General features: G+C 51.8%; 3 protein-coding genes across 4 annotated transcripts; 2 read left to right on the top strand and 1 right to left on the bottom strand.

Annotated features, from left to right (window-relative positions):
• The first annotated feature begins 199 nt into the window (after positions 1–199).
• LOC131088638 (centrin-2-like) lies at positions 200–7410 on the top strand. The gene is made up of 6 exons (XM_058032866.1): positions 200–263; positions 946–1104; positions 1790–1918; positions 2552–2689; positions 3100–3276; positions 6351–7410. Exons 1-5 carry the CDS (start codon positions 216–218, stop codon positions 3187–3189), a joined length of 564 nt encoding a protein of 187 aa, XP_057888849.1. The 5' UTR covers positions 200–215; the 3' UTR covers positions 3190–3276; positions 6351–7410.
• Positions 3201–10599, bottom strand: LOC131088637 (putative glutamine amidotransferase-like class 1 domain-containing protein 3B, mitochondrial). 2 transcript variants are annotated; one of them, XM_058032864.1, is made up of 5 exons: positions 10492–10599; positions 8779–8950; positions 7830–8028; positions 6563–6568; positions 3201–5216 (listed from the first exon to the last, which is right to left on the bottom strand). In XM_058032864.1, the coding sequence occupies exons 1-5, from the start codon at positions 10597–10599 to the stop codon at positions 5024–5026; spliced, it is 678 nt and encodes a 225-aa protein (XP_057888847.1). In that variant the 3' UTR covers positions 3201–5023. The 2 variants fall into 2 exon arrangements, with proteins under 2 accessions (XP_057888847.1, XP_057888846.1); XM_058032863.1 differs by lacking the exon at positions 6563–6568 and having other exon boundaries at positions 7827–8028.
• A 3096-nt stretch (positions 10600–13695) lies between these two features.
• Positions 13696–21930, top strand: LOC131088705 (uncharacterized). Its single transcript, XM_058032952.1, has 9 exons — positions 13696–13756; positions 14652–14765; positions 15815–17500; positions 18363–18462; positions 19065–19213; positions 19381–19493; positions 20003–20092; positions 21080–21202; positions 21748–21930. Exons 1-9 carry the CDS (start codon positions 13696–13698, stop codon positions 21928–21930), a joined length of 2619 nt encoding a protein of 872 aa, XP_057888935.1.
• The last annotated feature ends 2989 nt before the right edge of the window (positions 21931–24919 follow it).

Genomic DNA, 24919 nt, shown 5'->3' with positions numbered 1-24919 from the left:
CACGCCCCACTAGCCCTGGTCCCGCCTCTTTCCCTGGGGCGAGCATCGCGCCAGCCCGCTCCCGCTCGCTGATTGGTCTAACCCTCTTTCACTCCGGCCAATCGCGTTGAAGGAAGGAGGAGATTCTCCCCCGAGCTCATTCACCTTTGGCTCCGCCGTCACGCCAGCCAATAGGAGCGCGTGTTGCCATAGCAGCAGCGTGGGGGCGACAGCCAATGGAAGGGCGCGGTATTGAGGCTGCCGGGAGTGAAGCCGGCGGGATGGTGAGGGCGGTGAGCGGCCGTGAGGGCCTCAGCAGCGGTCAGGGGGCGGCGAAGGCGCTGAAGGGGCTGGGAGGGCACTGAGTGGGGCCGAGGAGACTCAGAAGCTGGGAGAGGTCTCCAGAACTGTGACGGGTGTCAGGGGCTGTGATGGTGCTCAGGGGTTGTGAGGGGGCTCAGGGTTTGTGAAGGTGGCTGGCATCTGTGTTTGGGGCTCAGGGGCAGTGGGGGGGCTCAAGGGCAGTGGAAGGGCTCAAAGGCAGGGAGGTGGCTCAGGGGCAGTGAGGAGGTTCAGGGACTGTGGTGGGGGCTCAGGTGCAGTGGGAGGGCTCAAGGGCAGGGAGGGGGCTCAGGGGCAGTGATGAGGGCTCAGAAGCTGTGGTTGGGGCTCAAGGGCAGGGAGGGGGCTCAGGGGCAGTGATGAGGGCTCAGAAGCTGTGGTTGGGGCTCAGGGGCTGTGAGGGGGCTCAGGGTTTTTGAAAGGGGCTCAGGGGCCATGATGGGGGCTCTGGGGCAGTGATGAGGGCTCAGGGTTTGTAGAGGGGGGCTCAGGAGCACTGAGGGGGCTCAGGGGCCATGAGAGGGGCTCAGGGGCTGTGTTGGGGCTCCGGGTTTTGCCGGGGGCTCCGGGGCAGTGCCAGGGCTGAGTCCCCGTTCCCCCCCGACCCCGCTGTCCCGTGCCGAGGCCTGCGGCTTTAAGAAGCCGTCGCTGGCGGCCGCGGCGCAGAGGAAGAAGGCGAATCCCAAGCTGGAGCTGCCGGAGGAGCAGCAGCGGGAGATCCGCGACGCCTTCGAGCTCTTCGACACCGACGGCAGCGGCAGCATCGATGTCAAGGAGCTGAAGGTCGGGGTTTCCCTGGGGCTGGAGGTCACTGAGGTTATAAGGGAACAGGGCCATAAATGCTCAAATAACGTCAAAAAGCACTGAAGGTTCCTGGGTTTCCCCCTCCTCCCTCCAGCAGAACACCTGGTGGGCAAAAGACACGGTTTTGTCTTTAATTGCAGCTCTTTACTGCTCTTATGCAGTGTGTTTAGGACTAGGCTGCCCAAAATTCATGTATAATTCTGTGCTTTGTGTCCCAAATCTTTCTCTGTGCATAAAACATCATAAAAAGGGGTTGTGTCCATTGAAAAGGTGGTGGAGGTGTTCCTCTTGTTGAGGATTTTATGCTTTGTTTTTATTGTTATTGTTGTTGTTGCTATTATCTGCCCTTTATCAAAGGAAGAAAACATTTTCCCGACAAGATTTTTATCACCGGAATGAAAAATAAACTTATTTAAATTCCCTGTGGTTGATCAGTTAAAGATGGCGAGAGTGTGTGTAGGAAATTCCTGGATTAGCTGAGGCACAATTCCAGAACAGGAATGTTTCTATCCCTGTTTTCTGCATCCTGATGTGAGTGCAGAGCAGCCTCACTCTCAGCCTGCCCCTGTTTTCTGGGAGACCCAGAATTTTGGAAACTTTTTCCCCCTCTCCTGTGGTTTTGGTGACAATTTTGTAGGATTTGTAACTTATTTTGTCCTTCCAGGTGGCCATGAGGGCCCTGGGGTTTGAACCTAAGAAAGAAGAGATCAAGAAAATGATCTCAGACATCGATAAGGAAGGGACAGGAAAAATCAGCTTCAGTGACTTCCTGGCAGTGATGTCACAGAGAATGGTATGGATGTTTCACAGCTCCAGAGGGAATTTTGAAGGTGGATGAGGAGCCTTTATTTCCTTTTGGGTTTACAGGAAGATTAAAGCTCTATATATTTTAATCCTAACAATTAAATGTATAAAAGTTGGGGTAATCCCTATCCTAGAGTCTCTCATTTTTCAAGGAAAAATTAAAATCCTGATATTATTAACAGGTTTCTTTAACAAGCAGAGGTGAATTTTGTGTTGAAAAAAGGGAAAACAAGTTTTTCTCACAGCAGGAAACCAGCTCAGGCCTGCAGAAGCTTTTGGAGGGTTGATGTCTGGCATGGGGGTGTTTTCTTTCCTTGAATTCTAATTTACAGATTAAATCTCTGGTTTGAAAAATCTTTTCAAAATCCAGATATTTAATAGCAGGGGACCCTGATAGTGAAATCCCAAAGATATCTGGCTGGCAAGGACAGAAAATGATCCCTGAAATTCTGGAATTCTGGTTGTGTCTCTGTGTGAATTTTATGTGTAATCCCTGCTGGTTGAGCTCCTTTATTTGTCCCCAAGGGTTACTCAGTCTATCAGATCTTTTATAACTTTATTTTGAGTGTCACCTACAATATAACCACTCCTGTTTTACCTTAAACTTGTCCTCTTCCTTAAGGCTGAAAAAGATTCCAAAGAGGAGATTCTCAAAGCTTTCAAACTCTTTGATGATGATGAGACTGGAAAAATCTCTTTCCAAAACCTCAAACGTGTGGCCAAAGTGCTGGGGGAGAACCTCACTGATGAAGAGCTGCAGGTTTGGACCTGGTGCTTTTGGGGTCTTTGTGCTGGAGCTGGGAGGAAAATCCAGCACTGGTGGGAAGGGAGGAATTCCTGGAATCTGTGGGGTTTGAGCTTGAGGATGGGTTGAGCCCACATGGATGTAGGACTGGGATCATCCATTGCAGCTCTGTGCAGCAGCAGAGATGTGAAAGGAATCACTCTGCTCCAAGCACTTGGTTTCCCCCAGGACCTTCCCTATAACATTTCCTGCTCAGATTTCTCTGTAAATACCCCACCACAACAGATTGCAGGAAGTATTTTGTCTGAGCTTGAGCCAACACTGTGCCCTCCAGCACAGCTAAAGAGGGGCTGGAATTCTGCATGAATCAATCCAGTGATTCCCAGTAAAGGCAGAGCTGAGTGCTGACCCCAAATCTCTTGCAGGAGATGATTGATGAGGCAGATCGGGATGGGGACGGGCAAGTGAGCGAGCAGGAATTCCTGAGGATCATGAAGAAGACTGGCTTGTACTGAACCCAGTGGGATTTGTGTACATTCCTTAGGGAATGGGAGCCTCATTTTGTGGTGTCTTGATTTCTTTGGAGGCAGCAGAAAATACAGGTCAGTTCTGTTAGAAGTTTTTTGTGTAAAATTTTTTAATTGTAAAGGTGTTTGGGACCAGTTTGCACCACTCTGTTTACAAGCAGCAACGTGATTGCTGGTTATGATGTTTACACTGCTTTGAATCCACAAATCACATTTTTGGGACCAAATTTAGATCCTTTTCTGACTAAAAAAATGGGTCCAAACAATTCAATTTGGCAAAGACATGACTCAGAACCAGACAATGTCAATCTATTGCTCAGTGTCAATCTACTTTGGGTTTATGTCTTGGTTTGGGCCTACAGTGAACTCTTTTTATGACATATTTGCAGGAACCACCTTCTTACAACCTGTTTTATGGGATTATCCCTTCCCCCCTTTTCTAGGGCATTCTTTAAACTCAAAATAAAATTAAACTGCTGCAATTTACCTTGTGGTCAGTTCACATGGCTAAGGAAATCTTTGCAGAAGGAAATTCCCAGTGCTGCTGCTGAGGACTCTGTGCTTGCAGGAATGCTCAGAGGCTGCAGATGGGATTGGATTTCAAATAAAATCTTATTTTTAAGCCATCAGAGTTGTGGAAAGAGTTTTGATCCCCACTTTGCCAAAAAAAAGACATGGCCAGGCTGGAGAGGATCCAGAGGCCACAAAGATGATCCAAGGCCTGGGAAGTTCCCATGTGAGGACAGGCTGAGAGAGCTGAGCCTTGGAAAAACTGGGGTTTAGGGGAGATCTTGTCACCATGTTTGGTATGTGAAGGGTGGCTACAAAGGAGAAGGAAACTCCCATTTTCTGAGGAATCATGGAAAGGACGAGGGATAATCTGTACAGGACACTCCTGGGGAGATTCTGAATGGGCACCTTGGCACAATTTTTCACCATGAGGCAATCAGCTGTTGGAAGTGGTGAATTCCCTGAGTTTGGGCACTCTGGGATCCATCAGGACAGACTGCTGGACATCTTCTCTAGAGAGCATTTTTATCAAGAAAGGTTAGGCCAGGTAAGCCTTGAGACCCTTCCAACCTGGAATTCTCTGCTCCTGTTTATGCAGGAGAAGAATTTCACCTCTTCCCACCAGAGCTGGCTGGTGACACAGGGCTGGTCCTGCTCTTACCAGTGTCACATTCCTGCTCCAGTCTGGCTTCTGACAAACCCCAGCAAAACAAGGGAGGGGGGCTGGTGCTGGAAATTTCTTCCTGTATCATTTCCCCAACTGACCCAGAGGGAGAGGCAGACACAGAAGCAGAGTTCAGAATTCAGTAGAAGCATCAGGTTTTATTTGGTAGCAGAGCTGGGTTCCTTCCTTTGGCCACAATTCACTGCCTGAGGAGAGGTTGGGGAGCAGCTGACCCTGAACCCTGGGGGAGCCTGTGGCAGGGATAGGTGGGATTTTGGGATGGAATTCCTCCCTGTGAGGGTGGGCAGGCCCTGGCACAGGGTGCCCAGAAAGCTGCGGCTGCCCCTGGATCCCTGGAAGTGTCCAAGTCCAGATGGAGCAGCCTGGGCCAGTGGAAGGGGGCCCTGCCCATGGGAGGAGCCTGGCACAAGATGAGCTTTGAGGTCCCTCCCATCCCACCATCCCACGGCAGCTCCAGCCCAGCTCCCGGCAGGGAGTGACGCGTCCTTGGCAGAGCACGCCACCTCCAGGACTGTCCCTCCTCAGCAGCCACCAGAGCTGTGGGGCAGAGCCAGAGTGTCCCTTTAGCTGTTGCTGTGTGAGGGGAGGGACAGGCTCCACGGGGAGGAGCTGGGTGCCTGCGGGAGCTCAGGCCAGCCGCAGCACCTCCCTGACCATGCTGCCGATGCCGTCGTGCACCTGGTGGATGGGGGCGTTGCACATGAAGGCGCTGGTGCTCACCAGGCGGTTCCTGGCGTCCACGTGCGCCTCGGTGACCTGGCTGTTGACGTGTCTGCAGCCCAGCTCCTTCATGGCCTCGGCAGTCTTGGCATAAGGCCACCTGCAGGGGAACGGGGAAGGAAAACACGGAGTGGGGAATCTGCTTTATTGTAAATCAAAGGCGACTCCAATGAAGGGGAGAGAGAATGATGCATCTGACTCCATCATCAGGAGGCTAATTGTTGGGGAAGATGAAGCAGGAAAGCCTTATAAATAAGATTGTCTGGCAAAAGATTTTGAGAATATGGAAGCTATAAGCGAGATTGAAATGAAAGCAAGCTTTGAGATACCTCAGTTACTGAACAATTGGAAAACAACGGTGTGGCCAGACTGAAGGTGATCCCCTTGTGATGGAACAACACCCTCTGCTTGCAGACAGGCCCAAGGGGCAGAGCAGGACCTGCCAGCTTGGCAGAAGGGGCCCAAAGAGGAGTTTTTAGGGTTTAAAATGTAACACAGCATGGTGATGTAGTGATTCTGATAGGCTGTATGGAAATGCTATAGGATTTGTATTTTTTACTAGATTGGTTAGTGAGAATTAGAGTATTCAACACAGAAGATTTATTGAATTGTAATGGGAACCTCACTCTCTTGCCTCCCTTACTCTCTCCCCCTCTCATCCTCTCTCCCCTCTCTTCTCTCTTTGCTGCTCCAGCTGTGTTTGGCAGCTCCCAGCAGGGCCCTGCCCCCAGGCCCTTTGCAATAAACCCCAAGTTCCTGACCTGGCTGCAGAGATCTCTCGTTTCTGTCCTGACTGTCCTACCCCCCAATGCTCCTACAGCTAATGAATTAATTTATTATACTACACTATATACATTTCATCTAAATTGAATCTGCCCTGCACTCACTCTTGCTGACAATGCACAGAACTGCACTCCTCTCTGATTCTCTCGTGACTGTCCTGTGACAGTCCCCCCCACACACACCTGGCCCTGACAGGCCAAGGGAACCAAACATCCTCACTTTGGGCAAACAATCTCCATATTGCATTCTGCTTTAGTTCAACACAGGCACAGCAAGCAAGATAAACACCATTCGTGTTTTCCTTCTTCTCTGCTTGTCTCACAGCTCCTCTCTGTTCAGAGGGCATGTGAATACCACACTCCTTCACTCTGTGCTTGGGGAAGGGCCAGAGGGAACATTCTGTGGTCACTGCACAGAACCTGCTCAGCAGTATCCAAATCTCCCATTCCAGGAGTTTTCCAGGACTATACAACAGGAAAACCTTCTGTTCAAATGAGTTAAACATCTGAGGTAAGGCCAAAATGAGACCTGAAGTTCCACTTTGGATGTTCCAGTACCTAATTCTGCCCATTCCAGTGCTCATGTTAATAGGAGCCTGGGAAGATTTGGGTGAAAAGGGACCCCAAAGCCCTGCCAGTGCCACTCCTGCCATGCCCAGGACACCTCCCACTGTCCCAGGCTGCTCCAAGCCCTGTCCAGCCTGGCCTTGGACACTGCTAGGGATGGAGCAGCCACAGCTTCCCTGAGCAACAATTAGATTTAGGTTTGGGGGGAGTTTTTTCCACCAGCTTCCTCGAAGTTAGTGAAAAAACTCCTTTCTAGCAAAAGCCATCAACATTCCTTGCCTGCCCTTGGGAGAATCCAGTCACAGCTTCCCTGTAGGACTGAAAACAGTTTCACTCCCTCCTTCTCTTCCCACCCCAAGCCTTGGGTAACCATCCTATTCCTGCCTTGGACCTGCTTAGCTTGGAGTCAGCAAAGGCTTTTCCTACCCTGGGTCTGTGAGGTATCAGGGAGGTAAATAATTAATTTCAAACAAAGTGTCTTATTCAAAGCCATCAGAGTTGTGGAAACAAGTCACAAAAATGCAAACAGATCAGGTGTTACATCATTCCTTCTGCTGTGCTGAGAAATGATAAAATCAGTCTTCCAGAGTTTCTACTTTTCCCTGTTCTGTCCTCAAAAGGGCTGGAAGTGCAGCAGAGCTGAGTTCTCAGCAATAGCATTCAGCTCCTTGTGAGCTTCCACCACCTAACCGGAATCCCTGGTGACTTTGGGGGACCCTGGTGTGAGTGTTGAAGCCCCAAAACAGATAGCCTTCAAGAAATAATGAGTTAAAACATAGAATGTGAGGCATTTGAAGAAAGCATAGCATTAGGAAACACATAAAGCAATAAATCAGCTAAAGTATGAAACACAATGACAGGAAAGAGAGATAGGAATAGGGGAACTGATGGGCTAAGCATGTTCAGAGCCAACAATGTCAAACTGACCCTAAGAACTTTGCCAAGCCATAGAGACCAAGCCAGGTACAACGGGAATTGACCAAATTAGGAAAGAAGTTCAAAAGTTTAAAGAGGAAGACTCATCAGGAGACCCCAGCCCATGATGAAGGCAACCGGAACGACCACCAAGATGATCCTCAAAAGAGATGTCCCCGCCCACGCTCCGCCTACACCACGCCCCATATGAATATTCATGCAAAGATATGATTATGTATATGATCTGATGTAATCCTATATTCAAAACTGTATAAAAGAGCTTGCTTTTGTTACGGGAAACTCAGAAATCCATTTTGTGATTTCTCCGACACGTCGCAATAAAATACCTCCTGCTTATCTGACTTAGGCTGAGTCTCTTAAGCAGTTATTCTCGCCTTTTGGGGCAAAATTCGGCATCAGTGTCACCAACCCCCCTGGTCACTCACTGCTCACACTCGGTGTCGTGGCCCACGGTGACCTCACAGCCCGGGAAGATTTTGGCTGCCAGCACGGGGGAGATGCAGCACAGCCCGATGGGTTTGTGGGCAGCGTGGAACGCCCTCAGCACAGCCTCCACCTCTTTGGAGACGCTGCAGTTCTTGCCCTGCGTGGCCCAAGTGCTCAGGTTTTTTGCCACCCCAAAGCCACCTGAGGGAAGAGAAAGAAGTGTTTAGCTGGAGATTATATCCAGGGCAGGATTTTTGCCAGGTGAGGCGTGGTGGAATGCTCAGGTGGATGGGATGGTTGGCAGCATTTGCCCAGTGTCGCAGACATCTTTTATGAAAAATCCTTTCCTTAGGATTTTTTCTCCTGAGAAGCTGAGAGGCCTCAGGACCAAAATGTAAACAATGGTTATCTGCTGCTGTGGAATGCAACAGGCCAACTGTGACCGTGTTCACAGGGGTCTGAGGATGAGGGAAGAGATGAGGATCTGACTCCATGTTTCAGAAGGCTGATTTATTATTTTATGATCTATATTATATTAAAACTGTACTAAAAGAATAGAAGAAAGGATTTCATCTGAAGGCTAGCTAAGAATAGAAAGAATGATAACAAAAGCTTGTTATCTGAGAGTCCGAGCCAGCTGACTGTGATTGGCCATTAATTAGAAACAACCACATGAGACCAATCCCAGATGCACCTGTTGCATTCCACAGCAGCAGATAACCATTGTTTACATTTTGTTCCTGAGGCCTCCCAGCTTCTCAGGAGGAAAAATCCTAAGGAAAGGATTTTTTATAAAAGATGTCTGTGACAGTCCAGTATCAAGAAATGAACTAAAATTAGCTCTCCTTCCAAGCCCTGCTCCAGCCTGTCTCTCTCCATCCCACAACTCCCACGCCCTTCCAGACCTATGGAATGTCCAAGCCGTGGCAGGCAGACCCCACTCAGTCCTACCTGGGATGATGAGGGCGTCCAGCCCCTTGACATCCAGCGTGGCCAGGTCCTTGATGTTGCCTCTGGCTATCCTGGCACTTTCCACCAGGACATTGCGCTGCTCCGCCGTGGGCTGCCCCTTCACGTGGTCCACCACGTGCATCTGGGGGATGTTGGGAGCATAAACCTCAGCCTGGAGTGAGGGGAGAGGTTGTTATCCTTCAGCAGTGATGGAGAAACATGGAAAGGCACAGGCAGTGAGTGGGAATGCTGAGGGGCTTTCTTGGGAAACAGCTGGCGTGGAGGAAGGAGGGAAGGGAGGAAGGAAACTTTCAGTATTTAAGAACTGCTTGTCTGGGGGGCTGAAGTGTCCATCCGTATCCCAATAAATCCCTCTTGCAGGGTGACCACCCAGAGAGCTGCTGTCCCACCCCATCTCCCACAGGACTTGGAGTTTCCTTTCCCTACCAACTTTCCCAAAGCCAGAGTGTTTTTCTGGAAAATGCTCTCCCTTCCTTTAGCACTTTCAAGCTCACATACAGAAATTAAGAGTGGAGGGTGGTGAACAGATTTTGGGACTGGCCCATCTGTGCAGCTCTGGGCCCCACAATTTAAGCAGGATTTAAGGAACACCAAGGTGTCCCGAGGAGGGCAGGGCCCGAAGGAATGTCCTGTGAGGAGCAGCCGAGAATTTTGTTATTATCTAGGTGGGAGACAAAGAAGCTGAGAGGCACCCCATGGCAGCTTTCCGTGGAGAGGGAGGTACTGAGCTCTGCTCCCTTGCAGCTGAAATACTCCATTCTACGCTGGCCTTAGAAAGGGAGAGATTGAAATGACGCCCGAGTTTCCTCCACTAGAGGCCCCTGGCGATCCAGGGATGAGGGAGGGACGGGCTCCGAGCCTGCTGGGCTGGGAGACGGCAGGAGGGAAGCACTGCAGCAGCTCCAGGAGAGGAATAGGCAAAATTACACACGTCTGGCCAAGTCTCATCCTGGAGCCAACAGCGAGAGCAGGGTTGGAATGGTTTGGGATTGGAGGGGCTGGCGCGGGAAGGTCACCCCTGTGCCTCTGTGTTCCACACAGCAATTCCCATTCCCAGGGGAACAGCTCCGACCAGACCCGTGGGTGGTTCACAGCTGAGAAAGATGTCCCAGAGGCTTTCCCTCCCTCCCTCCTTCCCCAGTCTCACGGAGCGGCTCTCCCGACTTTTAGAGCAGCTGCACCTTTTTTACCACTCAGGTTTAACTCACGCACCCCTGTCTGTTCTGTCATCCCTGGAAGTGTCCCGGGCCAGGCTGGACGGGCTTTGGAGCAGCCTGGGACAGTGGGAGGTGTCCCTGCCCATGGCAGGCGATGGGAATGGATGAGCTTCAAAGTCCTTCCCAACCCAAACCATTCTGGGATTCTCTGATTCTATTTTCACTTCCACTCTTTGAATGTTTTAAAAAGATGAATCTCAAACAGCCCAAACTGTCTTTTAAACAGAAATAGCAGGAGAGAAAGAGGATGTGAAGCCAGAAGCGAGGAGAGAAGGCATTCAGGAAAATGTGTTGGGGATTTGGATGCAGAGCTCCGCACCAATCCCTGTGTACAGCACAGCTGCGCAGGGAGCTCTCCACACTCGCAGTGACTCCAGGCACCGCTGCTTGCCTTTTGGGGAGTTTTGAAGAGGGAAGCGATGAGGAGCAGAGCCGGGACAAGGAGCCCGGGCAGGACCGTGCCGGTGCCTCTTACCTGAGCCCCCTCCCGGCTGAGATGCACCAGCACCGCGGACGCCTCGTGGATCTCGCTGCCGTCGAACACGCCGCAGCCCGCCAGCAGCACGGCCACCCGCTTGGCCATGGTCCCCGCAGAGCCCCTGCGAGCTCTGCTCGCTGCCCCAGCCCTTTATAGCCACAGCCCTCCCTGGGAGCAGGTGGGGCCCCGAGGGCTGGGCTCCGTTTCTTACTGGCAGGGAGGTTTTATTTCCAGTTCCACAGGCAGGGCATATAAATATTATTTGTTTCCTCAACTGGCTGCTCCCTTACAGATCTTCCTCCCAGCACGTTGTCTGCAGAGCAGCCCCAGCTGACATGCCCTGCTCAACAGAGCAGCTGTGTTTTTCCTCCTCGGCTGTTGATTTTCCATTCCAGTTCAGACTGAAGCACCAAAACCTTTGCACAGGAGATGGTATCAAAGGGAGCCAGGATTTCAGCCAGTGCATTCCCCTCTCTGACCCATTCTTTGAACCCTGCACTGCATACGCTGCTTCAGACTTTTAACACCAACATTTCCTTTTTGGATCCTGAATGTTCCTTCCCTCAGATCCCATCTCTCAAAAGTGGATATTTTACACTTTGCTGCAGTTGTTTGCTGCCTTTTGCACTCTGAGTTTAGAAAAGTTGGAAGGGACCTCACAATGTCCAACTCCTGGCCCTGCACAGGCACCCCAACAAACTCACCCTGTGCCTGAGAGCATTGTCCAAGCACTTCTTCATCTCTGGAATAATGGGATTCTTCATCAACAGAACCATCTCTCTGTTTATTTCATCCCAGGGAGGTGGCACTGGGAATTGTTGGAGCCCTGAGCTCTGGAGGGGCCCCTGGAGCTGAGTTCAGTGTCTGGAGCTCTTTCCTCCCACTCTGGCTCTGTTCTCATGGAGATGATCCTGTACTTCTCTATTTCAGCCTGGCCCTGGTGAAATAACTGTGCCCTGTGGAGGCTGAGAGAACAAAAAACTCCCAGAACATGGCTGCAGGGTGTTTTTCAGGGGTTATTTATAAGACATGTTCCTTGGGGCTCTGTCATTTCTGGGAGAGACATGAAGCACATCCTGTGGGTAATGAACTCGTGGCTTGGCAAGGTGTTCAGTCAGGGCAGGCCTGAGGAGGAGGCTCACTGCTGCTGCTTGGGACTTCATTTATGGCACGTTTCTCCCAAAATGAGGCATTTCAGGCACCCAGCTGCTACCTGAACAAGCAGGAACAAGAAATGTGTGACAGAGGCTTTGCAGTCCCATTAACCCAACCCAGACTGTGCCTCTCAGTTACTTTTATTGCCCAGAGGAGGAATTAAATTGAGATATGCATAAAAAACACCCAAAGCCTTTCCCCTGTTTTTGTTTTGCTATCTAAGGAATCCTAACTATGGTTTAGGGGTATATTATTTCCTCTTGCATGGAAAAACAGCCGAGTGATGTTGCAACCTGAGCAGGTAATTTCTCCTTCCTGCAGCTGCTTCAGGAGCAGGCCCACTAGCCATGGAACAAAAGTAGCCAGAGGCTGAGGATTCCCACAGCCTGCCTGTTGCAAACCATATCAGCCACACCTGCCTGGTGTAAACTGGCTGGGCTGGTTCCCATCACTGGGGGAATTGGTGCAACTGGACCAGCCAGGCTTGTTTCCTCCCCTTGGGAAAACATCTGTCACAACAGACATGTCAGCCCTAAAGATGTCTCTGCAAGGGAGAGATGAATGATAAATGACATTTCTCAGCTGGGTTATTCCAGCCTGGATGGTCTTGGCTGTACAGGTTTGTTGTGGGCTTTGGTATTAACAAGTGGCTTTAATCTGCATTAAGGTTCTAGTGAGGAGAGGTGGGAAGGGACTCTATTCCTGCAGGGTGGGCACAGTTGGAGATGCCAGGAAAGTTTGTGGCAGTGAAGGGGATCCAGCTGGATCCAGCTGCCATCGTGCTGCAGCTGGCTCGGGGCAGGAGGAGCAGGGTCCTGATGAGCAGAGGGCCTGATGCTCTGGGGTTCTTCTGTATGCTGTCCCAGCTCCAGCACCCCTTGGATGATCCCACAGGCCTGACTGTGAGCTCAGTCAGTGCAGCTCCCAGCCCCATTCCCAGCAGCGTTCCTGGTCTCCTGCCCCGGCTGTGGAACAGGATTTATGGGGAATCACAGAGCAGGATCTGCTGAGGGAAACATCAGAGCTGGCTGCTGGAGGAGCTCTGCAGAGCCATCCCTGGGCAGCCCAAGAGTACCAGCTCTGCATGCTGTTCTGCACCTTTTGCCTTGTCAGGAGAGTGGGATTTGCTATAACTGGAGCTGAGTTCCCCGAGGGAACAGTCCCTACACTGCTCCATCCCCACAAACAACACAACAGAGGAACCAACCTCTGTCAGCTGTCACAGAATAGTCCTCTGACAATTCCCACCCGAGCCATGACTCAACACGATCCCCAGGCCAGTGCTTTCTGCAGCCTACCCTCCATCCATAAACACCTTTGTGCTCTGACCATGCATTCCCCATGAGGAGCAGCAGGAAGCTGCCCACAGGTCCTTCATGTCCCCTTTGGGACACAATCCTGGCAGTGCTGGACACTCACTGCTGACCTGGAAAGCCAGCGAGGCTCTCCTGGGCTGGAGGAGCTGGATGTGGAGTGGCAGATGGACAGAAGTCACCTTTAAGGGAATGGCACTGAGTCTGCCCTGGGTTTGCCCAGCTCAGGGGGCTGGTGCCAGGCATTCAGAGCTGAGACAGGGACAAACAGCAGGCCCATGGCCAGGGTGAGCAGAAACAAGTGGTCCCCAAGGAGCTGCTGGGCTTGCAGAGGGCTTGTTTGCTCCATCAAGGTGGATGCTTGCAAAAACCTTCATTTTAACCAGTGTCATTTCCTCACTGGCAGGAGCAAAAAAAGGCAGCAACAGCAATAAACCCTCAGCCTTATTTTTCAAGTGTCTTTTTGAACAAGGGTTAATCAACAGTAAAATTAAGAGGCCCCTGGAGGGAGCTACCAGCAGCCCACGCTGACTCACAGCCCCAAATTTACTGCAGCCAGAAGTTCATTTGCATTTCCTCCCGCATGCAGAGAGCAGCCGGAACAGAAGAGGTTTGTAGGGAAAAGGGGTGGAGAGCAGGGAGGACCGGCGGCAGCGGCGATGGTTTGGTTATAAAGAGCATGGGAGGAAAGAGAGGCAGCACTCAGCCCTCGGCCGGGGCTGGGCGCGCAGGGATGGGCGACAGCGGGGCTGAGTCACTGCATTCCTGCATCGGGCTCCTGGGCATTTCCGCAGGTAGGGACCGCTCCTGGCATCCTGGCACGGGACACGGGCTCGGGACGAGCTTTCCGGGACACCCTCCTTTTCCGAGGGGGCTCAGGAGGCTGTTTATCCGCAGACTTCTCTGCCTGGGGTGAGCTTTTCTATCCAGAGATCCCTGCGCCTGCTTTGGCAGCCAACAAAATATTTGTGTTGGCTTCCAAGGGCTGGCCTGAAGTTTTGTACTTGTTCCACGCTGGGAGGGAAGCAAATCCAAACTTTTTTATAGTCACTGTAGTAAATCATCTCGGTTTGGATGCAGTTTCCTCCCCTTTCCTTTTCCAGCCCTTCTCCCCACAGCTCTGTTTTCTGAGTTCACTGTCTTTCACTTGCTCCTCCTTTGTGTTCCATCTTCCTGGATTTTTTCAACTGGTTTTCTATCAGTACAAGGCTGGAGGAATCTGCTGCAGGGTGTGTTGTCTGTCTGCTTCTTGTATAACTGGAATAATGGATTTTTACCTTTATCTGGCAACAGGGGAGCACTTTCAGACTCTTTCATACATTCCCCGGATGGTTTGGGTTGGAAGGGACCTTAAAGATGATCTTGTTCCATCCCCTGCCATGGAACACCTTCCCCTGCACCCAGCTGCTCCAAGCCCCAATATCCAACCTGACCTTGATGGGATGGAGCATCCACAACCTCTCTGGGCAGCCTCAAGTGACTAATTCCAAACTTTTTCAAACCAGGCACACAGGAAGAAGTGAGCCCTTGGGCACAAACCGAGCCACACTCCCCCAGCTCTTTAGACTTTCCTATTTGCAGATCTTGCACTGTTATTTTCTCTCTCTTCCCTGCTCTGTTTGCCCTGATTCTCCCCTGATTTTTGAGCCAGGTTTACAAGCTCAGTGTGTTTCTCCCCATGTCCCACAGGCTCTCTCCTGCTGGCCGTGCATTTCTACAGCTCCGCACGAGCGGCGCCGCTGATCCCCAGCACGGCTCTGGGGGTCCTGCTGCTCCTTGTGTCGGCTCTCCTGGCCTATGCAGGTAAGATCTGGAGCTGGCCAGCCCCAAACCTCCTTCCCACAGCTGTGCACATCCAGCTCTGCTCTGCCCACAGGATACAAACCATGGCAGCCTCGCTGGGCCACTCATCCCTCCTCCCAGAGGAGTGTGCTGTCCATTGCAGCTGTGGCTGCCCCTGGATCCCTGGAAGTGCCCAAGGCCAGGCTGGATGAGGCTTGGAGGACCTGGGATAGTGGAAGGTGTCCCTGCCCATGGGATGAGCTTTGAGGTCTCTCCCAACTCAAACCATTCCATGGCTCTGTGTCAGCACAGCAAATTTTCCCTCTATAGGCGAGAGAAGAAATCAATGTTTGTTTTAAACAAATGCTCTACCAGGATCTCAGAGTTTTAAAACACAGAATACACATTTATCTCCCAGGCTTTCTGAGAGCACTTTCAGCAGGCATGGATTGAAATGTCCATGGGTAAGTGCCAAAAGACAGTGACTCTACTTATCTGAGAGAAGAAAATCACTGCCTAGGACAAAACTCACACTTTCTAGAATGAATGTTGAATCATTTATTCTTTGTAACTCATAGCAACATGAAATCACACAATCATCAAATCACGGAATTGTTCAGGTTGGAAAAGACCTTCAAGACTGTCAAATCCAACCATCAACTAGCACCACCACCAAGCCATGTCCTCAGGTGCCACATCCGTGTGTCTTTCAACACTTCCAGGGATGGGGACTCCACCACTGCCCTGGGCAGCTGTGCCAGGGCTGGACAACTTTTTCCATCAGAAATTTTCCCTGATCCTCAATCTAAACCTCCCCTGGCACAACTTGAGGCCATTTCCTCTTGTTCCCTGGGAGAAGTGCCTGACCCCTTGCTACAAACTCCTTCCAGGCAGTTGAAGAGTGGGGTAAGAGTGGGATAAGAGTGGCCTCCTTTTCTCCAGGATAAATCCATCATCAGGCAGGACCTGGGCTGATCCTTGCCCCATAGTGATCTTGCTCCTTGCTTTTCCTAAGCCCTGCTTCCCACACGCTGTCCAAAATCACTGCCGTGTCTCTGTTTGTTCCGCAGGGATCCGGAGGAGCCTCAGGAGCGCCTCGCTGCTGGTGGCGCTGTGCCTGACCCTGTCAGCCCTCTGGAGTGGCTATGGGGTGATCCTCATCCTGGCAGGGCAGGGAGCGCTGCCCGGCCCGGGCGATGCCCGCGATGCCCTGGTGCCAGGCCTGGCCACTTTCACCCTGGCCCTGCTCCTGCTGGCCGTGGTGGGCTTCCTCTGCGGGGAGCCCCTGCTGGGCCTGGTGGCCGCCGCCGTGTCCCTGGCTAGCGCCCATGAGGTGGCCCTGCACTGCAGCTCCTCGCTCGGGCCCTCGGCCGTGGCCTGCGCTCACCTCAGTGTCTGCTTGCTCGGGGGCTACTTTGCCCTGGGGAGGATCCTGTGCCTCCTGACCAAAGGGAGCCTTGCCCTCCCTGGCACGGAGCTCACTGAGAAGAAGGCCCAGGAGCAGGGCCGGGGCAGCACTGGCAGCACGAACCCCTTCACAGCCCCTGGGCTGCTGCTGAACATGCTGTCAGCCAGTGTCTTCTGCTGCAGGCTCCTGGGCGTCACCCACAGGCTCTTCCTGGGCCACGTGCCCTGGCTGTGGGCAGCTGGCACCTTCCAGATTGGCATCTGTGTGCTGTCCTACCGTGCAATGGACGCGCTCATGGCCACGGCCTTTGGCTTCACTTCCATCCTCAAATTCGCTGCAGGTTACTGCCTCCTGTACCCTGCCTGGCAGCCAGAGGAGCCATCTCTCCCAACCCCATTCCTGGTGGTTTTCTCCATTCTTTTTGCTGTCTTGGCTCTTTTTCTCTCCCTTCAGAGCCCTGTGGATGGCCTGTACTTGCTGGTTTTTGTCGCCTACTGCATTGCCTTGGCTTGCAGCCCCAGGGGTTTTTTTGCAGGTGGCCCCCAAGGCGTGGCCGTGGCCATTTTTGTGTCCTCGGCCTTGGTGGCTCTGATTCACCTGTACAATGTGAGGGCCAGGGCCAAGATCCCAACAGGGAAGGGGGCTGTGAAGGCCCTCCTTGCTCGCAGCAGCCTCCTGAAGCTCCGGGAGGGTCCAGACCTCCACACTCCCTACCTGGGCTATTCCAAGTATGCCGATGCAGAGGTCCTTACCTATGCCTGCAGTGTCCTGGCTTCTTTTGCTCTAACAGCCTCAGGAGACCCTCAGGCTCCTCTTGCCACCGTGGTCATTCCATGGCTGGTGGTAGCTGGTGGGATCCTGAAGCTCCTGGGTGGCTCAGTGGCCTTTGCCCGGGGTAAAACCCTGGAGAGCAGTGCCTTCATCCTCTACTCTGTCATGTGGATCATCTGGGGCCTGACAAGGTACAGTGGCCTCTGTGGCACTGCCAGAAGCTTCCACGCAGCCGTGGGCATCATTTCCTTCATGCTCTTCAACAGCTTCATTGTCTTCTGCTCGCTCTTCTTAAACATGGCCTGGTTCTTCTACTCCCTCACGTTCATGCTCATCGCTGTCAGCTTCCTGCTGGATGCCATCCATGCTCTTCCCACTGGATACGACATCGCTGCCACTCTTATCTTTGGGCTGGTCAGCTTTTACTGCTTCCTGGCTGCCCTGGCCAGCAGCACCTTTGAGGGCTGCTGCTTGCCCATGGGGAGGCCCATGGTGCAGCTCAGTGGTGTCGGGGCAGGAACAAGCAAGTGCCTTCACCTTCCTGCCAGGAAAGCTTCCTCAGTCAAGAGAATTGCAGGTAAGGGGAAAATAGAGGGCAAGATGTGGGGATGGAGGGGAAATTCTGGGAGGTTTTTGTAGCAGAACACTCCTAAAAGAACATTATCCCAATCAGAGAATCACAGAATGGTTTGAGTGGGAAAGGACCTTAAAGCCCATCTTGTTCCATGGGCAGGGACACCTTCTACTAGACCAGGTTGCTCCAAGCCCCATCTAACCTGGCCTTGATGTGGAAACCTGGATGATGTGGGGATGTTTTGGTGAAATGGGCCAAGTTACAGGAGTCACGAGCTGAGTAGAGCAGCGTGTCTCCTGCTGTGTCTCCTGCATCATTTCCCTGTGTCCTCATCTGCTCTGAGACCCAGCAATGCTCCAGGCTGGGGCTACCACCCAAAGCTTTGCACAGAGAGAGCAGAGCCAATGCTTGGTCCTTGCTCTCTCCACTCTGGCCCAGAACCTCCCTAAATGCCAGATATCCCCTTAGGAAAATGCACTGCCAGAGCTGGGAGGAGGAGAGGAGAGGAGAGGAGAGGAGAGGAGAGGAGAGGAGAGGAGAGGAGAGGAGAGGAGAGGAGAGGAGAGGAGAGGAGAGGAGAGGAGAGGAGAGGAGAGGAGAGGAGAGGAGAGGAGAGGAGAGGAGAGGAGAGGAGAGGAGAGGAGAGGAGAGGAGAGGAGAGGAGAGGAGAGGAGAGGAGAGGAGAGGAGAGGAGAGGAGAGGAGAGGAGAGGAGAGGAGAGGAGAGGAGAGGAGAGGAGAGGAGAGGAGAGGAGAGGAGAGGAGAGGAGAGGAGAGGAGAGGAGCACATTGTGTGACAGTTCTGCCATGGGAATTACACCCCTCCCCTGTCACTCAAGGCTGGTGCCCTGTTCCCGTGCCCACAGATATCCTGAGGAACGGTGGCACCTGTGGCATCCCCACGGACACCGTGTACGTGCTGGTGGCCGCCTGCAGCCGGCCTGACGCCGTGGAGAGAGCTCACAGGTGAGTCCTGGCACCTGGGCTAGCCTCAGGAACCTTCCAGAACCCAGAGCTGCTCTGAGTGCTGGCTGCAGCACCCACTGAGAGCAAGGCAGCTCAGCCTTGGTGGGAACAGCAAGGGGGGGAGAAGATCCAGGTGAGGAAAGGAGGGAATTGAGCTGTGGATGTGTTCTGGGACACTGAAGGCTGATGGAGCTCGGTAACTTGGACACCACAAGAAACCCAAACCACTTCTGGCAAATGGGGCATGTGGTTATTGTTCTTACTTGGAGGTACGTGTTGTCACAAAAAACCCCCTCTTGTGTAAACTGGAGCCCCTCATATGGGTGGGGTTTCCTCAGAATTTGGGCTGTTGGGACCTCTACCCATCAGTACACAAGAAGTTAAAGCCTTGATTTGGAAGTAGACATTCCTGACTGGGAGTAGCTATTAAAGTTCCTTCCCATCCAGTCTGTGGTTGAACAGTCCTACTTCTACTCCAGACTGGTGACCTGGGGCAGAGCCTGCACATCTTCTCTTAGCTCTAGACCTCTCCAGCAGTTTCCTTTCCTTGAATTTAAATCCTCATCTCACTTCCAGCCTCACCTTTTCTTCCCTCCTTCCAGGTCCAAGCGCCAGGCTCAGGATCGCCCCATGTCCCTCTGGATTTCCAGTCTGAAGCAGCTGGAACCTGCCAGGCACTTGTTCACTCCCCTCCTCTGGGACTTCATGGAGGCTGCCTGGCCATCTCCCATTAGCTTGGTCATTCCCAGAGGTGAGGAAATGCTGGTAATTCCAGGCTCTCTGGAGAGCTTTGGCTTTGAAATTCCCAAAACGGTGAAGCCCTGCAACACCACATGTTCCATAGGGATATTCCCATTACAATCACCATGTTTGGGCTGATGTAAACCTCTAAGTGCTGAGTGACTCTGCTTGGTGCAGGTGAATGGGTGGATTTCCTGGGAATGAAGGACTCTGCCAAGTACGTTGGAACCCCTCAGAGTGTGGCCATCCGCATTCCCGACTGCTCTGTCACCACACACCTCATCGACCTGGTGAGTCCCAGCACCTCAGCCCCGTGACCTGAGCCCTTCTCTGAGGGGGGCTGGGGCCTGCAGGCAGCTGGGAGGGATCTTATGGCAGCAAAGAGGGGAAAAGGAGCAACCACCAGGTCAGGAAATCAGGAGAATGCCCTTAGACACAGTTTAATTTCCAATAAAGAACACTGTTGGAAGCAGGGACTTCTCTGAGGCCAGAATAACTTCAGAAGGTGCAGAAGGTGGCCACAGGAGCTGTGATCCCCTGAGTGTTCTAGGTGTAGGCAAGTGCTATTGCTGGAAAGCAAGATGTCATTTCATGGCCATCATCACTAAACCCAAATTTGTCAGTGCTGGTCACTCAAACGCAGTTTGGTGGCACTGTGGTTGCCTGCAAAAAAGGTGCCTCACCTGGGTGAGCCACACTGAGCTCTCTTCAGAGTCACAGATGGAGTTCAGAGCTTGAGTCACCTCTTTTATCCCCAAAGTCCTGCTCAGAGCTTTGACCCCTGTTTTTCCATCACCAGGTTGGTCCCATTGTGGTCACATCAGCCAACCCAACGGGAGAGGCTGACACGACCCACCACAACCAAGTGTATGCCAAGCTGGGAGATAAGGTAACCAAGAGATGGGGATGGAAAAGTGAAACCACTTCGTTTCCAGAAGGCAAATCAATAGAAGGGATCAGGAATCTGGGAAAGGCTCTAACTCAAAAAATCTCATGGATGCTCCTCCTGCTGGTGTCAAAGAGAAATTAGATTTTAAAGCACAGGTGTTGGTGTGAAACCAAAACTCTTCTGCTTTACACAGCGTAGTTATGGCTTGGCAACGTGAGTGGGTTCATATTCCAACACGGGATGATGGGAGCAATAAAAAATTCATTATTGCTTACAAGCAAGCAAATCCTGGTGCCTGGATGTGCCAGGGCTCCAGCTGACATTGGGCTGTGGGAGCTCAGGGATTCCCATCTAAGGCTGGTCTAAAACTGGTGCCAAGCTCCAAAATATTGCTGGCTGTTAGAGCTCTCATGGAAGTGCCATGGTCATGGCCTTTCATTGTTTCGGTGGGAGATCAGGAAAGGTTCTTGCCCCAGAGGGTGCTGGCACTGCCCTGAGGCTGCCAGAGCTCCAGGAGCCTTTGGAAGGGTGGAATTGTTGGGGTTTGTCCTGTGCAGGGCCAGGGGTTGGGTTGATGGTGCCTGTGGATCCTTCCAACTCTGGATTATTCCATGATTCTAAGATTGCACTGCTGAATTCTGGGGGTTTTACATTTTGTGTCATTGTGACAGCTTTAAACAAGACGTGGTGCACATCTACCACCTCTAACTCCTCAAAAATCAAAACTTCATACACATTCTCTTTGTGGATGGGACTTCTCCAGAGCTCGTTGGCTGCTGTAAACCTGCCTGTGCTGTGCTGCTGACCTGCACCCCACAGAGCTCTCCCTGTCCTTGCTTTGAGGTTCATTCCCTCCAAATCTAACACTGGTGTCACTGCAGCAGGGCAGGAAGGAGCAGCATTGCCTTTGATGGGAATTATTTACTGTTGGGAGGGAAAACTCTCCCTTGCCAAGGGGAATTTGGTGAGAAAATCTGCTGGTTTTAGGTGGATGCAGTTCTTTGTGCTGGGCCTTCTCCAGAGAACATTGCCTCCACCGTGGTGGACTGCACCAAGATCGACAGTGGGAACATCGGATTCTTCCGAGTCGGCATCATCCCCAAGTCTCAGGTGAAATTCAGCTGGGTTTCATTTCCATTCTATTTCTCCATTCAATGAGTTTCAGCCTGGGGCTTCCTCATTCAGTAAGGAGACCAAGAACTCTGTGATAGCACGAGGAGTTATCCCAGGCTGGTGTGAGGGACAAGAGCAGAGCTCCATGCTTCTGTCCTGATCCTGCTCTGGATCCACTGGAGCACCTCTGTGGAGCTGGGGAATAGGCAAGGTGGGGCTGATTCATCCATGGAAAGGGCTCTGAAATCCAAGATCACAGACCTCTATGGGGCAGGCTCTCCAAGTCCACCCATCCAAGAGACCTCTGAGTACAAAAATGATTTTGTGTCATACCAAAACCAAGCCAGATGCTTGAAAGAGAAGATCTTGTGGGAAGTGTCCTTGCCCAAGGGGAGAAGATGTTGTGGAAGGTGTCCTTGCCCCATTAAGGGTCACTTCCAACCTGTTATTTTATGTTTTTTTTATTATTTCAGCAGCTGGAGAAGAAATCACTGCTCTCCCCTAATTCCTGACCTACTCCCTACTCTGTCTACTCATTCCAGGTGCTGCAGATCCTGGAGCAGGTGCAGAAGAAACATCTGGTGGTCCCTAGCAGTGGCCCTTGCCCCACGAAAGGCTGGGAGGAGCTCCAGAGTCGTGGCCATGCTGTGCCCAACGGGGTGGGCAGAGCTGCCTTGGTGGAGCCGGACCCTGATCCCGATCCCGAGCACCACACCCGCTTCTGACTGCCACAGCTCCGTGCTCAGTGGGACACCAGCTGCTGGAAGATGCCATTTTGGCCAAACTGGGCAATGGGAGAGGCTCCCCAGCTGCAGGGGTGTCTCATCCATCTTCCTATGGACCCTGCTCAAATATCCCAGTGCGGTGCTGCGTGGCACAGCCCAGGCACCCAGCAGGAACACCTTCCCTTGGGGACACTGCCAGCTTTCCCTGGAGATCAGCCACGGCCAAAGCAAGCTTTCCTTTGGTGACAGCTGGCCCAGAGTGACAGAGCTTCATCCCTGACACTGGGAGGGAATTCCGTGGATTTGGGGCATGGAGTGAGGCCAAGCGGTGCAGAATTACCTGGTGGGGGAAAAACACTGCGTGAAACTTGAATCACACAGAATCCTTTGGGTGGGCAAAGACCTCTCCAGTCCTTGAGTCCAGCCACCCCCCAGCACTGCCAGTGCCCCCCTGACCCCAAGTGCCACTCCTCGTGGGGAAGGAGGAGGGGAGATGTGTCCAGGTGCTTTGCTGGTGGATCCAATGGGCTTGGCAGAGTCTGGGCTGGAAGCTGGGGGTGTCTCCTGCTGTGTCCTCTCCACAAGGGAGGTCACCGTGTTTGACCCCTCTTGGGAGGTCTTTCCTCTGTTGGGAGAACCCAACACTCCAAAGAAATGCCCTGACCTGAGGTGCCATTTCTGTATTTCACACTCCGTGTCAGGGTGGAATTCCCATCTGGATGACTCCAATATTATATCCTTAAAGGTGCTGGAGCTTAAGGGAAGAGCCTCCCTTCCCGTGTTAGGAATTTCAGGAGGGCAATCTCCATGTGTTTGAGGATGCCAGGAGCTGGTCTCTTGCCTTACAGCCCAACTCTTCCCATCTCATGTCACGTTTCCTCCAGAGTGCAAATTCCATAGGATCAGAGGAAGGAATTCCAGCCACTCCAGGCAGTCATCTGTCTTCTCCAGCTTCTCTACAAGTTCCTGAAATACAGGGAAGGAGTTGGAGATGGCTCACCCATGACCTTACTGGCATCACTGGGACAGGGTGGGCTGCTCCTGGAGGGCAGCAGTGGGAGGATGTGGAGTTTTTAGGAAGGACAGACAGTGTAGAGTGGTGGCTGCTGAGCAGGAGGAGTTGGGAAGGAGTCTCAAACCTTTGTGAGGAGTTTTCCTTGGCAAACACTGCAGTTATGGCTTGTTCCATCTCCAAAAACTGCTGGTCTTATTCTTACCTGACTCAGGTGCAAGGTGCTGATCAAACCCCAGCTGAAACCAATCCATTGACCATTGATTTCACCTGAAGCTGTGCTGGAATTTGAGGATTAAAGTGGTGCAGAGGAGACCAACCTCAATGAACTCTGGCAAAATGGGGTCTCCTCAACTTGTCCTCACAGAGCTGGTTCTCTTCCTGCAGAGTAAATTCCAGAGAATTAAGTGTGTTCAATAATTTTGCTGATCTACTTCCTGTATCTCCTTGGAGTTTATTAAAACTGGTTTTTAGAAAGCAATAAAATATTTTCAATAAACAGATCTCACACAGGGCTGTGCAATCATGGATAAACCTTGTGGGGCAATGGGTTATGGATGTTGATGTTCCTGGCCATGCAGGATCCGAGCAGAATGTCAGGAGGAAATCAAATTGTGACACTTCCAGGGTGGGGAGAAGGAGGGAGGGAGAAGATAACTCCTCCCAGCAGCTCCTGGTACCAGCTCAAAAATGCCAAGGCTGAATTTCACCCCTTGATCACTAGAAAAACACCATAAACACCAAAATATGAGGAAATGTGATAAGGAGTGGAAATCTGAAGAGGTGCTGAGGCATCACAAAGCCTTTTGGTTAGGGAAAGCTGCCCTGGTTTAAATATACCGGAGGTGCTGCTGTCCTGTGCTGCAAATAATGATTTTTTTAGTGTGGCACAAATTAAAAGTGGTTCAAGAAACTGTGTTCTTCACTTGCTGCTTCGTCTGGATCCATTTTTCCTCTTTGTCTCCATTTTTTTTTTTTTTTTTGTTTTTATTCACAGAAAATGTTAGTTTCAGTCTCGAGACAATGTAGGAAGCATTTCTCACTTTGCTGAAGTGAGACAAGGAGAGGTTTCATTTCAGGCATGATCTTACCCCACCCACAGCTCTCCTGTGTACCAGCAAACCAGAAAGGAACAGCTTAGGGAAACGGGGATTTAAATGGGATCTTTCACTTAAATCAAGGCAAAAAACATATTTCTACTATTTCCACAGTTTCCCAGCATTTAAGGGGAAGCAGAACATTTTTGAAGAGAAGTGGAGAGATGAAAAAAGTTGCTGTTTTAAGTGACAAATCCAGTCAGAAAGGGCTGAGATAAACATTTGAATATTGGGATACATGTGCTGAAAAATCACAGATCAGATCTATTTTGGGCTATCAACAGGAGTATTTTCATCAGTGAAACTGGAGGTTATGATCAAAGAAGGTTGTCCAGGCTCCTCAAGGGAGAGCCTCACGGAGTCCTCCTGTCCTGCTCAAGGGGAAAGAACTGCTCCCATGTTCTGGACAAGAGGGACAGGAGGGGGTGTGAGGTCCTCAGACCTCCACCACAGGAGGAGGAAAACCAGAAGAGGCTCCTCTGAAACCAATTTTGGTTGCATTGTCAATGTCTCGGAGATCTTTAGGCCTGAAAGGTCACCCTGGGAGACAAAACAACCTCATGAATGGGGCTCTTTGTGAACCAGCCAACTCTGCAATCCCACTGGGGCTGGAAACAGCCCGGGAAGAAGGGCTGTCCCACCTTCCTTCTGCCCTTTGTGGAGTCTAGACATCCGTGTCAATGGAAAAAAGCTTAAATAAGGATGTAAAAGAAGTGTATTTTCCAGTGGCAGGAAAAAGCCAGCTCACCCTTCGAGAATAGAGCGGTGCCGTGGGGACAGGAACTGACTCAGTGCCACGGCCAGGACGTGCCGTGGGGTGGGTGCGCCCTGCTCGGGGTGGGCAGAGCTCCTCCGAGGGGAAGGGCGGCCTCCCAACCAC

This window comes from Melospiza georgiana, chromosome 12 (assembly GCF_028018845.1).
Source record: "Melospiza georgiana isolate bMelGeo1 chromosome 12, bMelGeo1.pri, whole genome shotgun sequence".
NCBI classification, from domain to species: Eukaryota; Metazoa; Chordata; class Aves; order Passeriformes; family Passerellidae; genus Melospiza; species Melospiza georgiana.
This window is presented reverse-complemented; position numbering and strand designations above follow the sequence as displayed.